This window comes from Callionymus lyra, chromosome 7, assembly GCF_982586985.1.
Source record: "Callionymus lyra chromosome 7, fCalLyr1.hap1.1, whole genome shotgun sequence".
In the NCBI taxonomy this organism is placed as follows: domain Eukaryota; kingdom Metazoa; phylum Chordata; class Actinopteri; order Syngnathiformes; family Callionymidae; genus Callionymus; species Callionymus lyra.
Genome location: NC_141824.1, coordinates 15319818 through 15338558, shown reverse-complemented (window position 1 = coordinate 15338558; position 18741 = coordinate 15319818). Strand labels below are relative to the sequence as shown.

The following is an 18741-nucleotide window of genomic DNA, read 5'->3' as shown; positions in this document are numbered from 1 at the left end:
GCTTATCACACTCTAGGTCGCACCATAGTATAGTAACACATCCGGGTCTTACTTTGTTTTGTTGTTTGTGCCTCCGGTCCTCTTGTGACTACCCATGGCACATGTAAACACAGATCTGTCGAGGGGAATAGGAGGGAAAGTTTCTGGATCTCACTGGGGTCGAAGGGAATGAAACAAGTACAAGCAAATATTCAAAGAATGTGCTTATGTTGAAGGCTTGTCTACAGAATGGTACCAAAAGCACTTTAGTTGGTTGAGATCCTCATGGTAAATATTTGTGGTGAATTAAAAAAAAGAGCCTGTTTTCATCTAGAATGTCCAGAGGGAAAGTTTGGCCATGATTGTTCCCAAGACTGCCTCTGCCAAAACGGTGGAACCTGCGACCGTTTTACGGGGACGTGCACTTGTTCTGCCGGACACTACGGCCACTCTTGTCAACACGGTACAGGATTTCTTTAAGCTGCGAAATACAATATGTTGAATGACAAACTATTCTGTTTTTCTTCCAGTTTGCCCCACCGGGTTTTTTGGGATTCACTGTGCCAAGACGTGCGACTGTAGTTCAGGACAAGCATGTGACCCCGTGACGGGAATATGCGTCTGTCGACCAGGATACTACGGGGTTCAATGCCAAAACAGTAAGTTAGAATTATGAATCCAGAATTGTAAAACTACTATACTCACCTGGTATAATGCTGATCTACTTCCAACTTTTTATTTTTGAAAAGTATTAGGTCAAAATTGTCAGTTTATGACTAGATTTCCAGAAATAGCAGGAAACTCATCATGAGCTTGTGCTGCACAAAATGTCGTATACTTTGCGTTTTATTTTTATTCGTGCAGGCTTTTCCTTGTTTTTCTGGAACTCCTGTGTTATTCTCTGTGTTATCTTGACCCTTTAAGTGTATATTTTATTGAGTATTGTTTTGATTGTTTAAGCGCTTTTTGACCCTGGTCTTGAAAAGTGCTCTATAAATATAAATTATATACATTATTACGATTGTGTTGTTCAGCAGTTGGACGTGTAAATAATTCCGGTCCAATTTAGTCATGCCCCATTTCGATACCATGACCATGAAGTTTATTTTTTATATCATCTACCCATCACTTATAGAAGATTTGTAATATTTCTGTTTCTCTGATGAAGATTTAAGGAACTATCAACATCATTTCATTTGATATCATTGGAAAGAACTCATATATAAGAAGCCTCAGGTCACATGCTTGCCTGACATTAAAGCCCCTACATTGACTTTTGCTTTGATGTTAAATGATACGGTAAAGATGTGGAATAAAAATAACACGTCAGGCGAAGTAGAATCAATGACAGACAGATATTCGATCGCACAGGAACGAAGGGTCTCGTGGCGATGATGCACGAGGAGACAGACAGGCTCGTAGGTGGGCACTCAGGCGAGCGGCTCTCTTGATGGGAGACAGGTGTTTCCCTTCTGCTTAATGCATTCCTGCTACATCCTCGTGCCCTCCTACCAGCTGGCCGCCGCTGTGCGAGAGTCTAAATGGCCACTTCAGTCTCAGCGGGAGGCGAGGGAACGTTCGAGAGCAGACGAGAGACTTCAAAACGCTGGCAGGCCGTGTGTGTCTGTGTGAGGCCACGCTGCTGTCAGTAAACATTCTTAATTGATACGCAATGATCATTTTGAACGATCAGTTAATAATTGTAGTAGAAGAATACCTTTGAACCACATGTGGAAGCAAGAAGGGACACATCTGGACTCTAGATTAATGGCTGTAAAATAATTAGTCAGGGACTTATTTTTGGTACAAAACAAGTATAAGTGTTCTCAGTTCTGGTCAAACACTTCAATATCATCACTCACAAGTGAGATATGACCTTATTTATGACCTTTCCATACACTTTGCCCATAACCTGGAATGCCAATGTCATCTTTAGGAATGGCCTGTCCAAGGATAAATAAATAAAATTCTTCCGATGTAGTTAATCTCCACATTTCAACGTCAGAAGATCATTCACTTTTTGTAACTTGTACATACAGTTTTGCATGTAAAATTCCATCCCTTTCAACAAAATGCTGGGTAACGGTGACGCAAATTCAACCTGAACACATCCCGTGATGCTTTGCCGCCCAGCCGACTAATCACAACTGTCGATCTCGAAGCTAGTTTATAAAGAAGTGTGTACAAAAGCAAGTCATGAATACAAAGAAACAATAAGTCCGTAAAGGATTCTCAATATTTCGTTGAACTAGTTGAAGACAAAGGTGTATTTATTTTCAAGTTTAATAACATTTGATGACACATGTTTCTTATCGTAGGATGTGAGGCCGGCACGTTTGGACTGAACTGCGAAAGGTCATGCGACTGTGCCGGGGACGCCCCGTGTGACCCTTCCACCGGAAGGTGTGCCTGTTCTCCGGGGAAGACTGGGGCGAGATGTGAAAAAGGTTTTCAATAAATCCCTATCAGTCAAAAAGGGAGACAAGATCCTTAAACATCTGTTTCGATCTCAGGCTGTGAAGGCGACACTTTCGGCCCGGACTGCTCTCTGCCCTGCCAGTGTTCGGACGGCGCCCGCTGTGACGGGGTGACGGGGCGATGTCGGTGTCCACCCTCGCGGCTCGGACCCACCTGCAGCGAAGGTAAATCTCAGCTCAACTAGACACACACTCGTGCACACACGGGTCACGGGCTGTAAAGTTGAACCAGCTTTGGGAGAATAAGATGCCATGAGGTGTGAAAACGCTGAGGCCCATCACTCCGAGTCGCTCTGTCTCCCTCGATATCGCCTTCTCTCCTCTGACAGTCATTTTAATGGGGGCCCAGCGGGGAGCCCCGACTTGAGGCCTGTCTGTTTGACTTCCTCAAAGCAGAGCGCCCGGGGGAGACTCACCCCTACCTCTCCCCCCTCCAGAAACACTAGAACATTTGTTTTTGATTTTCAAAAAACATGGGCTGATGTCTTCTTGCCTTTTTCAGCGCCGGCCCAGACCTCAGGACCGTCGGGCGGTTCCACTTCCCCGAGACGGAGACAAGCGGGCAGCGAAACCACATAACCCGACCAGAGGTGCAAACTCTTGGAGGCTCGAGCACGTGGGCCTCGGCCCTTCTGATCAGTGAGGCTTATCCGGTATCACTTTTTTTTCGGGGAAGTGGCGCTCGGCTGTCAGACCCTGACCTCCCGTCACAGAGCCCGGAGCTAAAGCTAATCAACTGGAAGAGCTGGCATGTGAAAAAAAAACTCTCTACTGGATGTAAAAGAATGTCAGCCATGAGACGACGACCGACATAAACCTCTCTGACATGTGTGTGTTTCGCTGTAAATTTGTAAAAGCCTTTGATGACGTTGACACACGAAACGAGAGGTTCTGAGACACCAAAGTGTTTCTTGGATTTTTCTACCGACCCCTTTTCACCGGCTTGTCTTAGCCCGACTCTATTCGACTCTCCCTGGTTTGTGTTGCGTTTCGACCAGCACGATATGTCAAACCAGATATTATATATCTCGTAAAGTTTCAATTCAGGTTCCAAGCGAGCAAAGCTGACACCAAAAAGGTCGACCAACTGCCGGGCCTGGTACCGGTCAGCAATAGTTTAGAAAAGGAGTCCAGTATATTGGTCCGATAAGTTGTTCAAGTACGCAAGTACATCATTGAGTCATTTCTAGTCGAGTCAAGTAGGGCTAAGAAGAGCCAGAGGAAAATGCGAAATTAAATCAATTCAAAGACAAGATGCATTTTTGTTCATTTTATGAAAATCAGATTTTAATCCTTAAACTACGCAAAGACACAAAGTGTAATTTGGTGGTAAATTGAACCTTAGAAGGACTGACTGTTCAATTCAGCTTAAAAACTTACTCCAGTTATTTTCTTTACTATGCATCACATCATGCTAAGGTCACGCTTAACACATCCAAAAAAAACCCCCAATATTTGCTAAACGTTGAGGGGAGTCTACCTTCTTGAGATCTTGGCTCCAGAAGAGTTTGAGTGATGTCGTCTGTTGTCTGTGTAACACTTAAAGAAACAGTGTTTTTGTAAAGGTCACAACATGTAAACATTACGAATTGTTATGTACATGTGGCAGGATGGGCATAATATAATATAATAATATATGTACATATACATTACAAGCCGGTATAATAGTATATGTTTTTTGTTAAAAAGAACAAATGAAAAGATATTATCATATCAAATGCATAATTCTAATCAAGAAATGTATGAAGATTAGGGTAAAAAAATGCCATTTTGGGTGAAAGTGTGTAATCATTTTTGTTAGCATTTAGAGCAGTACTTATCTAGGTTTTAAGAAATAAACACTGAACAGAAACATTAATTTACTGTACGTACACAAAAATACTATCTTGAATCCGTTTTCATCAAGTCAATGAAAGAACATCCATCATGTTTCTTTAAAGGGTAAATTATGTGCAATAAAATAATGTATATAAATATATTTGGAGACAGATTAAAGTGTGTTTAATGAGACTCGACTGTTTTTGTTTTTTTTATACTTCAAGATGATCAGGAAAAAGTGATATCGGAAGAATTTAATGAAAAGCAGTGTGGCGTGATATCCATTTCTGTCACCCGTCAAAAGCGAGAGTGATCCCAGCGAGGAACGTGAATGGAAAAGCAGTAAAGGGTATCCAAGTGTCAAACAGGGTTGTGTAGTTAGTTGTGTGTGTGGGTGTGGAGAGGGTGAGCCGGTCATTTTTTGTGGAGGGTTATTACCTGGGATCTCTCATCAGCCAGAAAAAGGGTCAAGCATGACAGAAGTGTGTGTGTGTGTGTGTGTGTGTGTGTGTGTGTGTGTGTGTGTGTGTGTGTGTGTGTGGGTGAGCGAAGTGTCCATGTGTGTGTTGTCTTCATTTCTCAAGTGCACTGGAGCATTTTCCCTATTTTTTTTTAAGGTTTGTGTGTCGGAAGAATCAGGTGGCGGCCCAGAACACGCACCTATCCCGGCGTCCTCACCGTGACTGATGGGCGATGACCACCCCCGTTACCCCCGCCGCCCTCCTCTTTTCACACCCACTCTGGGGTGAAGCTGATGGATGGGGGTCCGCCCTTGTATCACTGTGTTGTGACAAGCAGCTGATGTACTCCAATAATGTTTATCGGCCGGACCTTCATCTTGTGATGACGCACACCTGTTTGCAGTCAAACAGAGCCACAGAGGCCATCCATCCACACTCAACCTCACCAGGTGGCAGAACGACGCCCGGGTCTAACCATTCAGTAAAACAGTGTTATTGAGACAAATGTTGACTCTCAATCAGGACTAAAAGGCCGCACAATACAGGCTGATAACACAATATTTGTTATGAATATAAATACACTGTCAGTTTTTTTAGACTAGTCTTGGTCCGACTTAAGACTAGATCTTGTTTTGTTTTATTTTGGCCTAGAAAATACTTGTTCGCGACACACTCTGCTCTTAGCAAGTTTTAGTAAAGTCTTGCTCAACAGTCATGGTAGTGTCTTCATCTCAAACTTGAAAAGTCTTGATCCTGTGCTGGTCCTTGTACTACAAGTACTTTGGTTATTTCCTGGTCCCAATACACTATGGATTTGGTGGTGTTTTTTTTCTCAAAGTGGAAGAGGATTTCTCGTGGTCTTTTATTGTTTTTGACTCTCTACAGTCTTGGTCTCGATCTTCAAACATCTATATTTTGGTCTTTTCATGGTCTCTACCGTCTACTGTATGGTCTTTCTCTCAATCTGGAAAAGTCTTCATTTTAGTCCTATCCTTGTCCCAATACTCAACAGTCATGGAAGTGTCCTGGTCTCAAACTGGAACAGTCTTTATCTTGGTCTTGTGCTGGTCCTTGTGCTATACGGTCTTAGTAGGGTCTTGGTCATTTCTTGGTCCCCATAAACTATGGCCTTGGTGGTGTCTTTTATTCAAAGTGGAAGAGTCTTTATACTGCTCTTGTATTGTTTTGACACTCTACAGTCCTGGTCTTCATCTTAGTCCTTATTCCTGTTCATGGTAGTGTCTTTATTTCAAGTCTTGGTCTTTCCCTTGTCCTGATACTCAATGGTCATTGAGTGTATTTGTATTGTAGTCTATAAGTGTATAAATATTGATTTTAATCTTGTCCTGGTCCTTCAATCTGTCTGGATCTTAGTCGTATCCTTGTCCTTAAACTCTCTGGTCTTGGTAGCGTCTGGTGCGTCATGTCAAGCCTGAAGAGAAGACAAGTTTGGAAACAGGAAAGTCAACCATTTCCAGATAAATTCTTCTGCTCACCTTGTACCATAGGGCTTGGAAAACACAGTTGCATTAAGGTCGACTCAAACAACTTCATCCCAATTATTCTTGGACCTAAAACTAGAGATCATTATTGCACAGAAGGGCTGAAGAACAGTTTGAACTTTGTGAGATTCACCTCAATGGCTTCCAAAGTGACAATAGATTCTTCTTGGATGTCGCAAAAGTACTGATGATGATTTTAGGAAGTACTTAAAAACATGTGAAAGCAGTTACAAGATGATAATTTAAGATTCGTGGCTCAGGTTTCTGCTATATTTAAGCCCATCATCGGAGTTCAGGGAACGAGAGAATAGTTCAGGAAACCGGAGATGAAATAGTGCAGAAAGCCAGAGATGGAATCGTAGGTACTTTCTTCGCTGCAATTAAGCAGCAGCCACTCTTTGCAAAAAAAAAAAGAAAAAAAGAAAAGATCCTATCACTTTCATCAGCTGTGGCGTCACGTCTTGGAGATAATTTTTGCCACTCTACGCAAAACCCCGATCTCCCAAAGGGCCGTTCTGGCCTTCAGCGGACAAAGCTGTTGGTCCAGATAAAGATTGAGAGTCAAAGGCATTTCAACACGTCTTGCGCCATTTATCCAGCGGCTAGAAAAATAAGCGTGAGACGTTTTTAAAGATATGGATCTTTAAGACTCCTGCTGACTCAAATACTGTTGCTGAAGAATATTTTAGTGTCCAACTTTTACTTTCAATGGATTTTTTTTTGGGCTTCTAATGATTTTCACTTGGATTCTTTTTTACTTTCTACAGTTTCATTGAAGGAAACACAAATATTCCTAACCTTTTTTAACTTTTAAAAGGAAAAAAAGTTTCACAAAACCATGCTAAAACTCTGGTTGAATTTGGAATTCCATCCATTTCCTACGTAAATACATCAAGGTCTTTACTGGATTTAATTGCATAAGGAAAAATTGCAAATAAATATTACACCTATATTTACCATTTATTCCAACTATCTTACTTTAAGGATTCGTACAAATGCTACAAACGTTTTTTGTTTTAAATACATTAAAATCGAAATTATACATGTGTTTGCAACATGATTCTAAAGCAGTTTTTATATTAAAAATATATGGTATAATTATAGGACAGATCTGGGCTTTTTCTTGCATATAAATATGGACCAATTTTCAAGTGTGTCTCTCTTATATCTATGTATACCTTTTTTTTTTCAAGTATGTAAACATATTTGTATGGCTATTTTTCGGTTTAGTCATAAATAAACCTCTTAACAGTCCTGATGTCTGATAAATATACATTCATTGTAAGCAAAATAAATGAATAAATTAAATAAAACCCATATTCAAAAGAACGACAATCACACAAAAAATAGACTCAACTTCTCAGATCAGCTTGACTCGAAAACAACTGGAAACTAAACGGTAAAATTAATATACAGAGAACAACACTTGGCGTCAGCACACCATTTATAACACTAATGACTTGTGGGAAATCTGAAACTAACTGATTTGTAAGAATGATTAAGAGAAGTCGGGCAGGAGGCCATTTTGGAAAAGGAAAACCAACTGTGTCGAGCCAGATCTGCTGCTCGGGCGTCACCGTTTATCAAAGAAAGTCAAACGATCACTTGATGGTTGAAAATACAAAAAAAAAACTACAGATTGTTGAAACTACACAAGTCTCATACGTGGACTTGATGCAATTATAAAGATTGTTGACGTCAAGACAACATCACAAAATCAATTTGAACTTTTTTTTATTACACCAGATTGGTGCAATTCATAAGTTAAGCCACAGGTAGGTGCTATATTTTTGTCCTGCATTTGAATTATTACCACGTTTATTAATCAGTGTTAAACATTATTTTTATTTCGTTTGTCCTGTACTTTAAGATTAAGTTGATCTACAACTGTATTAATCCAGAATAGAGCTTTAAAATCGATCAAATAAAACGTACTTGTCTTTATTTTTACATAAAGTATTTATATTAAAATAGTTAACGTGAAAGAAGAAAAGAAAAGAAATTAAGAAAAACAATTTCAAAATTTCTAATTGGTCTTAAACTACTCTTCCATCAAATTCTTCTAAAAACATTTACCCGAGTTCAAAAAAACACATTTGAGAAAAAACAAACAGTGTCAAGAGTTTATTTTAATTGATACTAATTTGAATTTTATTTCCTTTTTGTTGCTACACTGATGAAAAATATATAAAGATTTTGTTAGATTCACTTTATCGTTTTTCACAAAGTTGTCTGAACCTACATTGGTGAGGACTTCTCTGTCAAAACTAGCAGTAGCTATATAAAAATCAAGACTTAATGTTTTTATATTTTTTATATGTTGTTATATTCTACACCTACCTACTTTTTATCTGCTCTCTAAGAAAGTCTGGTTTGAATTATATCATGAATTGAATTCCTTAAATGATATTTCCTGACTTTTCTGACCCTGGCCCCCCCTCAGAGAAGGGAAAAGTCATGTTGCCCTAACAGGAAAAAGTTTGGGGACCCCTGTTGTAGATGGAATACCAAAGGTGGAACAATGTATGTCCAGTTTATTAAGACAGACCTTGATATGTCATATATTCCGACAGATTTGGGAGGGAAATGTTTATTTTGAAAAGATTTAGATCATGAAGGATGTATGTAAGTAAGTAAGTTATTTATATTTGTAGAAGGCTTTTCCAGACCAGGGTCACAAAGCGTTTAAACAAACAAAACAATACTCAATAAAATATATACTTAAAAGATATGTAAAAGATAACACCGAGAAAAACACAGGTGTCCCAGAAAATCAGGGAAAAGCCTGAATGAATAAAAATGTCTTAAGATGTTTCTTGAAGGAGTCAGTAGATCATCAAACACAGAGAGAGAGGAAGATCCTTCCAAAGCTTAGGAGCAACAGTCTGGAAGGATTTCTCTCCTCTGGTCCTGTAGTTCATTTTGTTGTCAAGTCTTTTATTTCCGACAGTGAATCGCCGGCGTCTCCGCCAGACTCTGCTCCACCACGTTAACAACTGTTTACTTAAAATGTTTCCAATTGTGCCTTTAAGCACCTTCTCCTCCCATCCCTTTTTCGCCATTCATCCCTCGCTCACTAATAATGTTTCCCCTGGCGTCCGAGTCAGCGCGAGTGCCAAGTCAATCGACATGAGAGCTGCCAGCTGTGAGGGTCTCCACAGTGTCGTGATCTATGTTTCTGCGAGGGGCCGTTTGGCGTGTTGGACAGGGTCGGCTGTGTGTGACCAGTGGCGGGTGAAACGGATGAGATGTTCGAGGTTCTTGATGGATGCGGAGACGGTGCCAGATGCCCCATTAGCTGAGTGGTCTGGACCCTCGGGTGGTGGACCATTCTTTGCCCACCTGGGACGACAAAACAGGACTTTTGTTTCCCTGATCTTTTCCTTGAATAATCTCGATTTAAAAATATCAAGAATAGCTTTGCACTAATGGTACAATTACACTTTTTATGTTTCAAGACGACTTCCTAACATATTCCATCTGTGTTTATTTATAAAGTCAATAATTTTACATGCAGTTAAAGTTACTGTATAATAACGTATTTTATTTAATGGTTCAAGTAAGTAAGTAGTTATTTCTAAAGCGCCTTTCTAGACCAGGGTCACAAAGCGCTTGAACAATCAAAATCAGTTAAAATATATACTTTAAAAGATCAAGACACAAAAGACAAACACAGGAGTTCCAGAAAATCATGGAAAATCCTGCACGAATAAAAATGCCTTAAGATGTTTCTTGAAGGAGTCAGTAGATCATCAAACACAGAGGGAGAGGAAGATCGTTCCAAAGCTTAGGAGCAACAGCCTGGAAGGATTTCTCTCCTCTGGTCCTGAGGCATGTTCAGGAACCATCAGTAGATTCTGATCCACAGACCTCAGAACCCGAGCTGGGGTGTAAGGCTGGATCAGATCACTGATGTACGGAGGAGACTGAACATGAATAGATCTGAAAGTAAGAACCAGAATTTTAAACTCGATCCTGAAAGAAACCAGCAGCCAGTGAAGAGTTTTAAGGTTCATCAAAATGTGAGTTCTTCTACTAGAGCAGGTCAGAATTCTCGCTGCAGAGTTTTGTATCAACTGCAGGCTAGACAGATCCTTCTTGTTTAGACACGAAAAAAAACTGTTCCAATGTTTTAAAAGAAGACACACAAACACATGGATTATAAGCTCCAGATCATGTTGTGACAACATTTTCCTAAATTTAGAGATTTTTCTCAGTTGATGGAAACAGTTTCTGGTCAGTTTTCTTCAGTGTTGAACTAGAGACATGTATTTGTCAAATACAACACCCAGGTTTCTCAGGCTCAATTTGACGGACTGACCTAAGTCACCCAAGTACTGACTCAACCCTGGAACATTATCATCAGGAGCAATCACCAGTGTTTCAGTTTTGTCCACATTTAGCTAAAAGTGTTCTCTCTCAGCCCCTGGTGGATTTCTAGCAAACAATTGACTAACTAACTAAGCTTCAAGTAAAAAACAAGAAAAAGACTTACCAGTTAATTTCCTGAAAAGGTTGAACCTGGTAGATGACAAAGGATTTCCTGAAACTTGCAAGAAGACAATACATTTACTAACCATTATTTGAGTGGTTATCACCACAATCGTGTACAATCATGTTCACGACCTTTGATTGTGATCCTACTAGTGTTTCAGGTTGACTCTGAAAGGCGTTTTCAATCCTAAATAACAGTTTTTTATTGTATTAAATATCCTGAATTTAAGTGGCTTAGAAGTTGTTTTCTTACCCGTTTAAGAGAAAATGTAAATCATTCCTTTCCACCTGCAGTAGAAATTTGGAAATATTGTTTTTTATTGTTTGGTTCGTTATAAATGTAACATAAAAATGAGACGATCGGCGAGTTGTAAGAAAAGCTGAAGTTGGCGTAAAAAATATCGCGGGCGTCCAAAAGTCGTGATCTGAGACTCGTCCATTACGGCTCCGTCCGAGGCATCGCCGCCGCAGCTGACCTCATCAAAGCCGGGCGACCCACGGTGACCTCATCAACGAAGCGTGACCCCCAACGACCTTATCAAAGGTGGACGCCCCGCGGAGCCCCGCGGCGGGTTCCAAAAGAAAAACTTCCCCATCCATTAGGGTGCCAGGAGCACTGTAAACGTCAGCGCCAACCACCGTCATACCCGATTCTCCCCTTGCCCCCCCCACACCCCCTCACCGCATCCACTAGCTGGACAATGGCGCAACAGAACGTCCCAGCCACAATGTCCGCCCACGTCTGCTGCCAGCAGTGACTTGGACAAGGGGGGAGGGAGGAGGAGGGGGGCTGCCGGATGGGAGGCCTGCCGCATGGGATGGGACTCTTATTGAGCGTTTGAGCGATGAGCCAGGTCATCACATCTACCCACCTCATCCATCATGCCACACAAACGGACACAAATAAAGAGGACACATTCCTGCCTCGGCTCCCACTGCCACACTGAAGCCCTTCTCGGGGCCTTTCTCTCGCCCCGCCAGCCAGGGCCGGAGGAGAAAGGAGGACCAGAGTTCAGGCGCTGCCGCACATTCGGAGGCCATGGGAGTGCCAGAAGAAAGCGCCAGGTGGCGGCTGACTTGAGGATTTTTTTTTTTTTAAATTTGCCAGGATGGACAATAAAAGATTGTTGGGGGGGGGGGGGAACGAAAAGGAGGTAAAAGTATCCGTGAGAAACAATACAAGTACACATGGTATTTCCTTTATTTCTTAGATGCTCCTCCCACAGTATTGAAATGCATAACAGTTACATTGTAGAAAGCATTAAAACAAAAGTACCTCGACTTGATGATTACTTCTTTTATCGATTATAAACAAACAACAAAACAAAAGGAACGGAAGAAAAAAAAAAGAAAGAAATCGGATCCCTCAGAACGGGAGAATAAATGAAAAGTTATTCATCGAAGGATTAGCAAGAACCGAATGTCACACAAGCTGGCAGACAACCGTAGGAAATGATACAGATCTCAACAGACCAATCATGCGCGGAACTGATACCTCTTTTTTCATCCTTTATACACGTTTTTTTTTTTCATCTTTTTTTTCTCTTTACAATTGAATCATTAAATGGTCATAGAAAACAAACAAACTAAGTCATAGCTATTCATCGACCAGTTAGAGGAATAAGGAGTGATTTTTTTTTTTTGTATATTTAATACTATCTGGCACTCAAAATGTAATAATCTACAAATCCCAATGGAATTCTGGGACATGCCTTTTATCGGGTGAGGAAATCTCACCCACCACCAGGGCTAAGAGCAGTGCTATTCAGTAAACAAACTACAGTTTGCCAAGAAATAAATACAATTCTCAACATACAACAGCAAAAAACACCAACAACACCAACTTAAAAACAAAAAGGTCAAACAGATGATTGTCTAAAAAATTAAAGACACACAAGGATGGATTAGCTAAAGACTAGCATTCAAATTTAGTGGTACTGTTGACTGACTTGGATGGATTTTTATTTTTTTTTGACATATCCTTTACAGAACAACAATCAACTTGGCACTGGCTACTCAGTAAAAAAACAAACAAAAAAAACTTTTTTTTTACACAAATCCTTTCACAGATAGCGCAGGCGACAAGATGGAGTGCAGTGAAGAACAGTTGTGTACAGTGCTGATTGTGCAGACACACACCACGGTGATACACATGACAACGTGGCCCCGTCCAAGTACTTCATATCGTCCCCCTCCGTGATACCGAAGCAGTCGTGGTCTGGAGCGGTTTTCATTTCAACCCAAGGTAGTACGTTAACAGGAAAAAAGTCCGGTTCCGATTACCGAAAACCTCTCGGAATGAGTTTTATCTACATTTTTTAAATCTTTTTCTTTTGAGACGGGGGTCTTAAGTGTTTTTTTGTCGGCCCGGTCTATCAAATCGTGGTCTTAGAGACTCAAAGTCAAGTCGACTCAATAGGTTGATGTTCACCAGCTGCCTTTGCTGTGCAAAATTTAAAAAGAATAAATACAGCTATTATTACTTCAGCTTTATTATTTTCACCGCTACGGATCTTTTTATTCTTAAACCCAAAAGTCTCAGAGGTACGTTTTCTTTGCGCTGGATCTGTTCGGAGTTTCTTTTCGTTCTCTCTCTCTTGGGAAAGTGACCCGGGGTGTAACAAGGAACACCGCTCAGCAGTCAAGATGGGCCGAGGTCTCGGTGAGTCTATGGATCACCCGCTCCCAGTGCCACAGGTCAAGGGGGTTGTGTGGGGGGGGGAGTTAGGGGGGTTTGCGAGGAAGGAGGGACCACAAGTGAGTGTCATCATACTTGACTGAGGGATTGAATGGCGCTGGATTCTGCGGCGGCTCGTGCCAGGCTGTGCCAAATGGTCGCCGGGGTGCGAGACGCCGGGTGGAGAGACTCCTTCTCGGCCAGAGACAGCATCATGGCGTACGCCTGGAACCAGAGGAGAGCAGAAGTTAGGATCTTCATCGACGTCAGGAGTGATGCTCTGACGGTTTTTAGTTCTTTAACAAAAAATAACTTATTTATATAGTGATGTGACTTCCATTTAAATACATTTTTACTTGGGTTTACATAACAAAACAACCAAAAAAACAACACGGAGAAAAAGAAAACCATACATGGGAGATCACTGGACAAACTACTGACCATCATGGATGATGACAGTCATCTTCTGAACACTGTCATCAGTGAACAGAGAAGCAAATGGAGCACGAATTTCGCTCCCATGATGCAACACTTGCAGACTCAGGGACTCTTTCATTCCTCGTGCCATTAGGTTGTATAATTCTGAGTTTGGGGGCAGGAGTGGAGGGAAAAGACAATATTATTCTATTCTATTTTAATCTTTGTATCCTTTGTCGTTGAGATATTTATTTATGATCCATGTTCTTTATACTTGCACTTAGTTATTTTGTTTGCACTTTGTTCATGTTCTGTTTTTATGAAACTTGCTGTGAACTGGAATTTCCCGAAGGTGATCTCCAGAGGGTTTAATAAGGAATATCTAATCTAATCTAATAAGAAGCTTAATCTTTTTGAAATGTAAAAATCTTTTAACTATAATTATTAATTCTGAAGAGGTTTCATTAAACAGCTGAAGAGGTTTCATGATACAGTGTCTTCACTTTCATAGCCTCTAGGTGGCGCTTTCTGCCCTCCATCTTTGAATCTCCGAACAACAAATATAATAAAATCTCACATTATTTCTTAAACCATCTATTGAGCTCCGAAAATGACGACACTGTATCATGAAACCTCGTCAGCTGTTTCGTGAAACTGCATCACCAACCCATGTTTTGTGTGTAGAACGCTGGCAATAAAAGATTCCGATTCATCCTAATAACTTAACCGTCTTTTTTCCTTCAGATTTGGTTGTTGTTGACAAATGTGTGAAAACAAATGTGTTTGTGGTATCCCTTGTGTTGTCTCTGGGTCAAGGTGAACGACCTCTCTGGCTTCAATAAATACATATGCAGTGGTGGAGGTCGTTCATCTTGACCCAGAGACAACACAAAGGATACCACAAACACATTTTGATTTCGGGCCTGCGGGTCACCTTGACCCTGAGATAACACAAAGGTTTGGTGGTGGGATCAGGACTATAGACTAGCAGTTCCCTGCAGCCAGCAGTGGTTTGCGTATTTGAGCGAGGTTTCATTTTCTCAGTTCTTTAAAGCACTTTGTGTCAATTTTCGATCAAAATCTCAATATAACCGAAGTTTCAATCAGGAAGAAAAAACATAAAAATGTCTAAATATTCATCAGATTCACCTGCATATGTTTCTTAATAGCAGTTCAAGAATGTGACACTAAGTTCCTCATCTTTTCTCAAGTTACCTGAGACTTGGATTTCCGAAAAAGCGGCTGTTTGACCGCCTCGAACGAATCCTCGTCCTCGTCTCCGTCGCTCAGCTCGCTCTCCTCCAGCTTACGCATCTCTGAGAAGTGACGGATGTGGTCCAAGGCCGAGTATCCGCCGGTGTCTTCTTCGTCCTTAAACCTGAAGGACATTAAGAATCCTGTTCAAACGTGCATCAGGACACACGGTAGTCCCTGAACCTTCTGGTCAACTCTACCTCCTCGGGGAGATCTTGCAGTTCAGGTCCATGTCGTCCTGCATGATGTCGTCGGCCATGTTGGCGGGCAGCAAGTCTCCGTCGGTTTTGACGGGAGTGTTTCGAGTCTCCTCCATTTCTTCGTCGCCACCGTCGGCTTCGTCCTCGAGATCATGCGACGCTTGTCTGTTCACGGCCGACTTCTCCTCCTCGAACCGACCGCCGTTCAACCTGAGGACAGACACGACGACATCGTCAATGACGACCAAAGTCACGATGTGGAAATCAATGAAAAATGCTGGTTTTTAGCGATAAAGGAGTGAAAATAAAAACTCAACCATTCAAGTAAACCAGTGTATAGACTTCAAAATAAGTCGATAATGGCATCAAGTCGTGACAAATTTTTACAGTTGAATCAGATTTAATGGCTCATATTGGCAAAACACAATTTAAACATTTAAAATGTATCAGTTTGAACATTTTCAGAGACATTTAAAGCATCTGTTGACTTCAACTTTGAAGGGTTTGTATTTTTCCTGAATACACTCTGCGTTTGCGGTAAGTTTCTCATTTTTGTGTTTTTTTTAAATGTTTTCAGCTCAGATTTCAGCATTTTTTGTCACACACTACGTCATTTGTTGCTGGAGTAATGTGTGTAGTACTGACAATGAAAGATAAAAGAAAAAGACCTAATGAAGTTTTATTCACGTACGAGAAAAAGCAATATATATTTTTTTGTTTTTCAAAAGAAAATCATGAAACACGAGCAAAATAATGAACAGCATTTAATACGAAAATGGTAAAAGATCACATTAACTTGTTTAAGATAATATTTAACAGCACCTTTTCTTTTTCTTCTTGTTATTTTTGTAAATATGTTAGTGTATATATATAATATAGGGCAGATTTTTATTCTATTCTATTTAAATTTTTTTCATTTCATTTTTATTTCTGGGTGTTTTTTATTTTTTGTATATTTCTGTTTAAACTGAATTTCCCCTCGCGGGACAAATAAAGGATTCTGATTAACTTTTAAAATAGCCGTATCAGTTAACTTTATTGATCCCAATCTGGGGTATTAGTAGTTTTTTTTTAAGAAGAAATGTATATATATATATAAAAAGGATAATTAAAACAGATGTGTGACGTGATAATATAAAAAAAGAATCTCGTCAAAAGTCCAATTTAAATGAAGGCGTCATCTGCAAACAAAAACACATTTTAGACGTTTAACTTTTTGAAGTAGTTTTGCAACAAAGCTTTTTCAATTTTCAGATTTTCCCTTCTCTTCCTGTTTACACGATTAAATGGCAAAATGGGAGAAATGCAACTTAAAGTCACACTTTTCTAGAAATCCCATTCATTAACAAACGTGTTCAGAAACCCTGGTGTTCGCTCAGCTCTCCTATAGAAACCATTAGCTGGAATGTTTTGCGGGTTTGTTTTCATTTTTGTTTCCTGAAGGCTGCGCCGAGAAGCCCCGGCTCTATAAATACAAAAACAATGGAGTGTTTAGGATCCGCAGTGAGAACATTGTGGATCTAAAGCAGGACATCGCAGCTGGTACACAAGCCAAGCCGGAATCCAGTTTGTCATGGAGGCCGAGGGCGCCTCCTCTCGAGCACGGCAGCCACGTTGATCATCGCTGCACTTAAGTGGAGTGCTCTGCCTCTTCTCTTGTTTATTTTCCAGACGATCTCGTATTCATCTAATAGGCAAAATATTTACCTGACAGCCCCATTTGCTGGAAGAATTATGAGAGCGCTGCCAACGCAGACATTCCTCTTTCCCCGCGGAGGGAAGGAGGGCCAGCTATCCAAACGGACTTAATTTGTGACTCTTGTCTTTCTGCAGGAAACTACCATTTGTTAAATCATCCGGGACCACATTAAGAGCGATGCACCTATTATACTCTTGGATGTCCTTCGTCAGCTCTTAAAAATGCCATTCAGGCTTCCTACGTCTTAAAGTGATAGTTCACCCAAAATTCAAATTTCACTTATTTTCTACTTGCCTTCATTCTTCAAAACATCGCTTGGACAGTGAATTCTCATTGAAGCTACAATTAGCCGTGTTGCCAAAACCAAACGTCTCTTCCCAAAGTGTTTGAATGGATTTTTCCCCAAAAAAACCCTTAAACTTTCTTGTCCTAACACTAAACTTTCTTGTCTCAACGAGAAATTTTGACGTCCTAGCGCTAAACTTACCCGTTCTACGGCTCAGCTTATTCGTCCTAAGGCTCAACTTACTTGTGCTATCGCTACACTTACTCTTCCTAACGCTAAACTTACTCTTCCTAACGCTAAACTTACTCGTCCTAACGCTAAACTTACTCATCCTAACGCTAAACTTACTCGTTCCAACGCTCAACTTACTCGTTCCAACGCTAAACGTACTCGTCCTATCGCTAAACGTACTCGTCCTAACACTTAACTTACTTGTTCTGAAGCTAAACTTACTCGTCCTAACACTTAACTTTCTTGTCCTTACGCTAAACATTCTTTTCCTAACGCTAAACTTTCTTGTCCTAACGCTAAACTTTCTTGTCATGACACTAAACTTACTCGTCCTAACGCTAAACGTTCTTGTCCTAACGCCAAACTTTCTTGGCATGACACTAAACTTAATCGTCCTAACGCTAAACTTTCTTGTCATGACACTGAACTTACTCGTTCCAACACTTAACTTACTTGTTCTGAAGCTAAACTTACTCGTCCTAACACTTAACTTTCTTGTCCTTACGCTAAACATTCTTGTCCTAACGCTAAACTTTCTTGTCCTAACGCTAAACTTTCTTGTCATGACACTTAACTTACTCGTTCTAACACTAAACTTACTCGTTCTAACGCTAAACTTTCTTGTCCTAAAGCTAAACTTACTCGTCTTAACGCTAAACTTTCTTGTCCTAACACTAAACTTACTCGTCCTAATGCTAAATGTTCTTGTCCTAATACTAAAAGTTCTGGTCCTAACGTGAAACTTTCTCTTCCTATTGTGACTTTTTTTTTCGTTTGGACAAGAAAAAGTAAAATTTTTGTTTTTACATCCCTTAAGGGGCTCCATAGAAATGTTTTAAAAGTAGTGAAAATAGGATTTAAGTTATCTTATCTTGGATTAAGACCTTTTTTTTTATTTATGAATGTAATGCCTTTTAAGATTTTTTAAGGAACAGCATTAAGTTACCCATTGCACAGACCAAGGAATAAAAAATGAGACGTCAAACATGAGGAGACTGAAATAGGGGAAAAAGAAGTAAAAAGATTTAAGGCTCATGAAGTATCAGATTCAACATAAGCTTGGAAGTAGCTGCTGATGGTTTCACTCCTTCACCAGATTCCCCCCGCCGGGGGTGAAGAGTGAGAACCTGACAGGACGGGATTCGTACCCTCGCTCCAGGGCTGAGAACAGAGACCAGATCCAAATGGAGCGAGCGCTCTGTGATTAAGAAAACAGATTCGCTAATTATGCTTTCAAACGTGGTAA

At 40.4% G+C, this 18741-nt stretch overlaps 2 protein-coding genes across 14 annotated transcripts in view; one reads left to right on the top strand and one right to left on the bottom strand.

Annotated features, from left to right (window-relative positions):
* The window catches only part of egfem1 (EGF-like and EMI domain containing 1), a 50526-nt gene extending 46196 nt beyond the window's left edge, over positions 1–4330 (top strand). The window contains exons 23-27 of the mRNA XM_087796339.1: positions 314–442; positions 510–638; positions 2298–2426; positions 2493–2621; positions 2959–4330. Of these exons, the coding sequence (XP_087652465.1) occupies positions 314–442; positions 510–638; positions 2298–2426; positions 2493–2621; positions 2959–3035 (593 nt within the window). The 3' untranslated portion in view covers positions 3036–4330. The remainder of the gene's footprint in view (positions 1–313; positions 443–509; positions 639–2297; positions 2427–2492; positions 2622–2958) is intronic.
* An 8493-nt stretch (positions 4331–12823) lies between these two features.
* Positions 12824–18741, bottom strand: part of mecom (MDS1 and EVI1 complex locus) — a 170509-nt gene continuing 164591 nt past the window's right edge. For all 13 annotated transcript variants that reach the window (XM_087796330.1, XM_087796334.1, XM_087796328.1 and 10 more), the window contains 3 exons: positions 15280–15489; positions 15041–15203; positions 12824–13633 (listed from right to left, as the gene is read on the bottom strand). In XM_087796330.1, the coding sequence (XP_087652456.1) occupies positions 13499–13633; positions 15041–15203; positions 15280–15489 (508 nt within the window). In that variant the 3' untranslated portion in view covers positions 12824–13498. The remainder of the gene's footprint in view (positions 13634–15040; positions 15204–15279; positions 15490–18741) is intronic.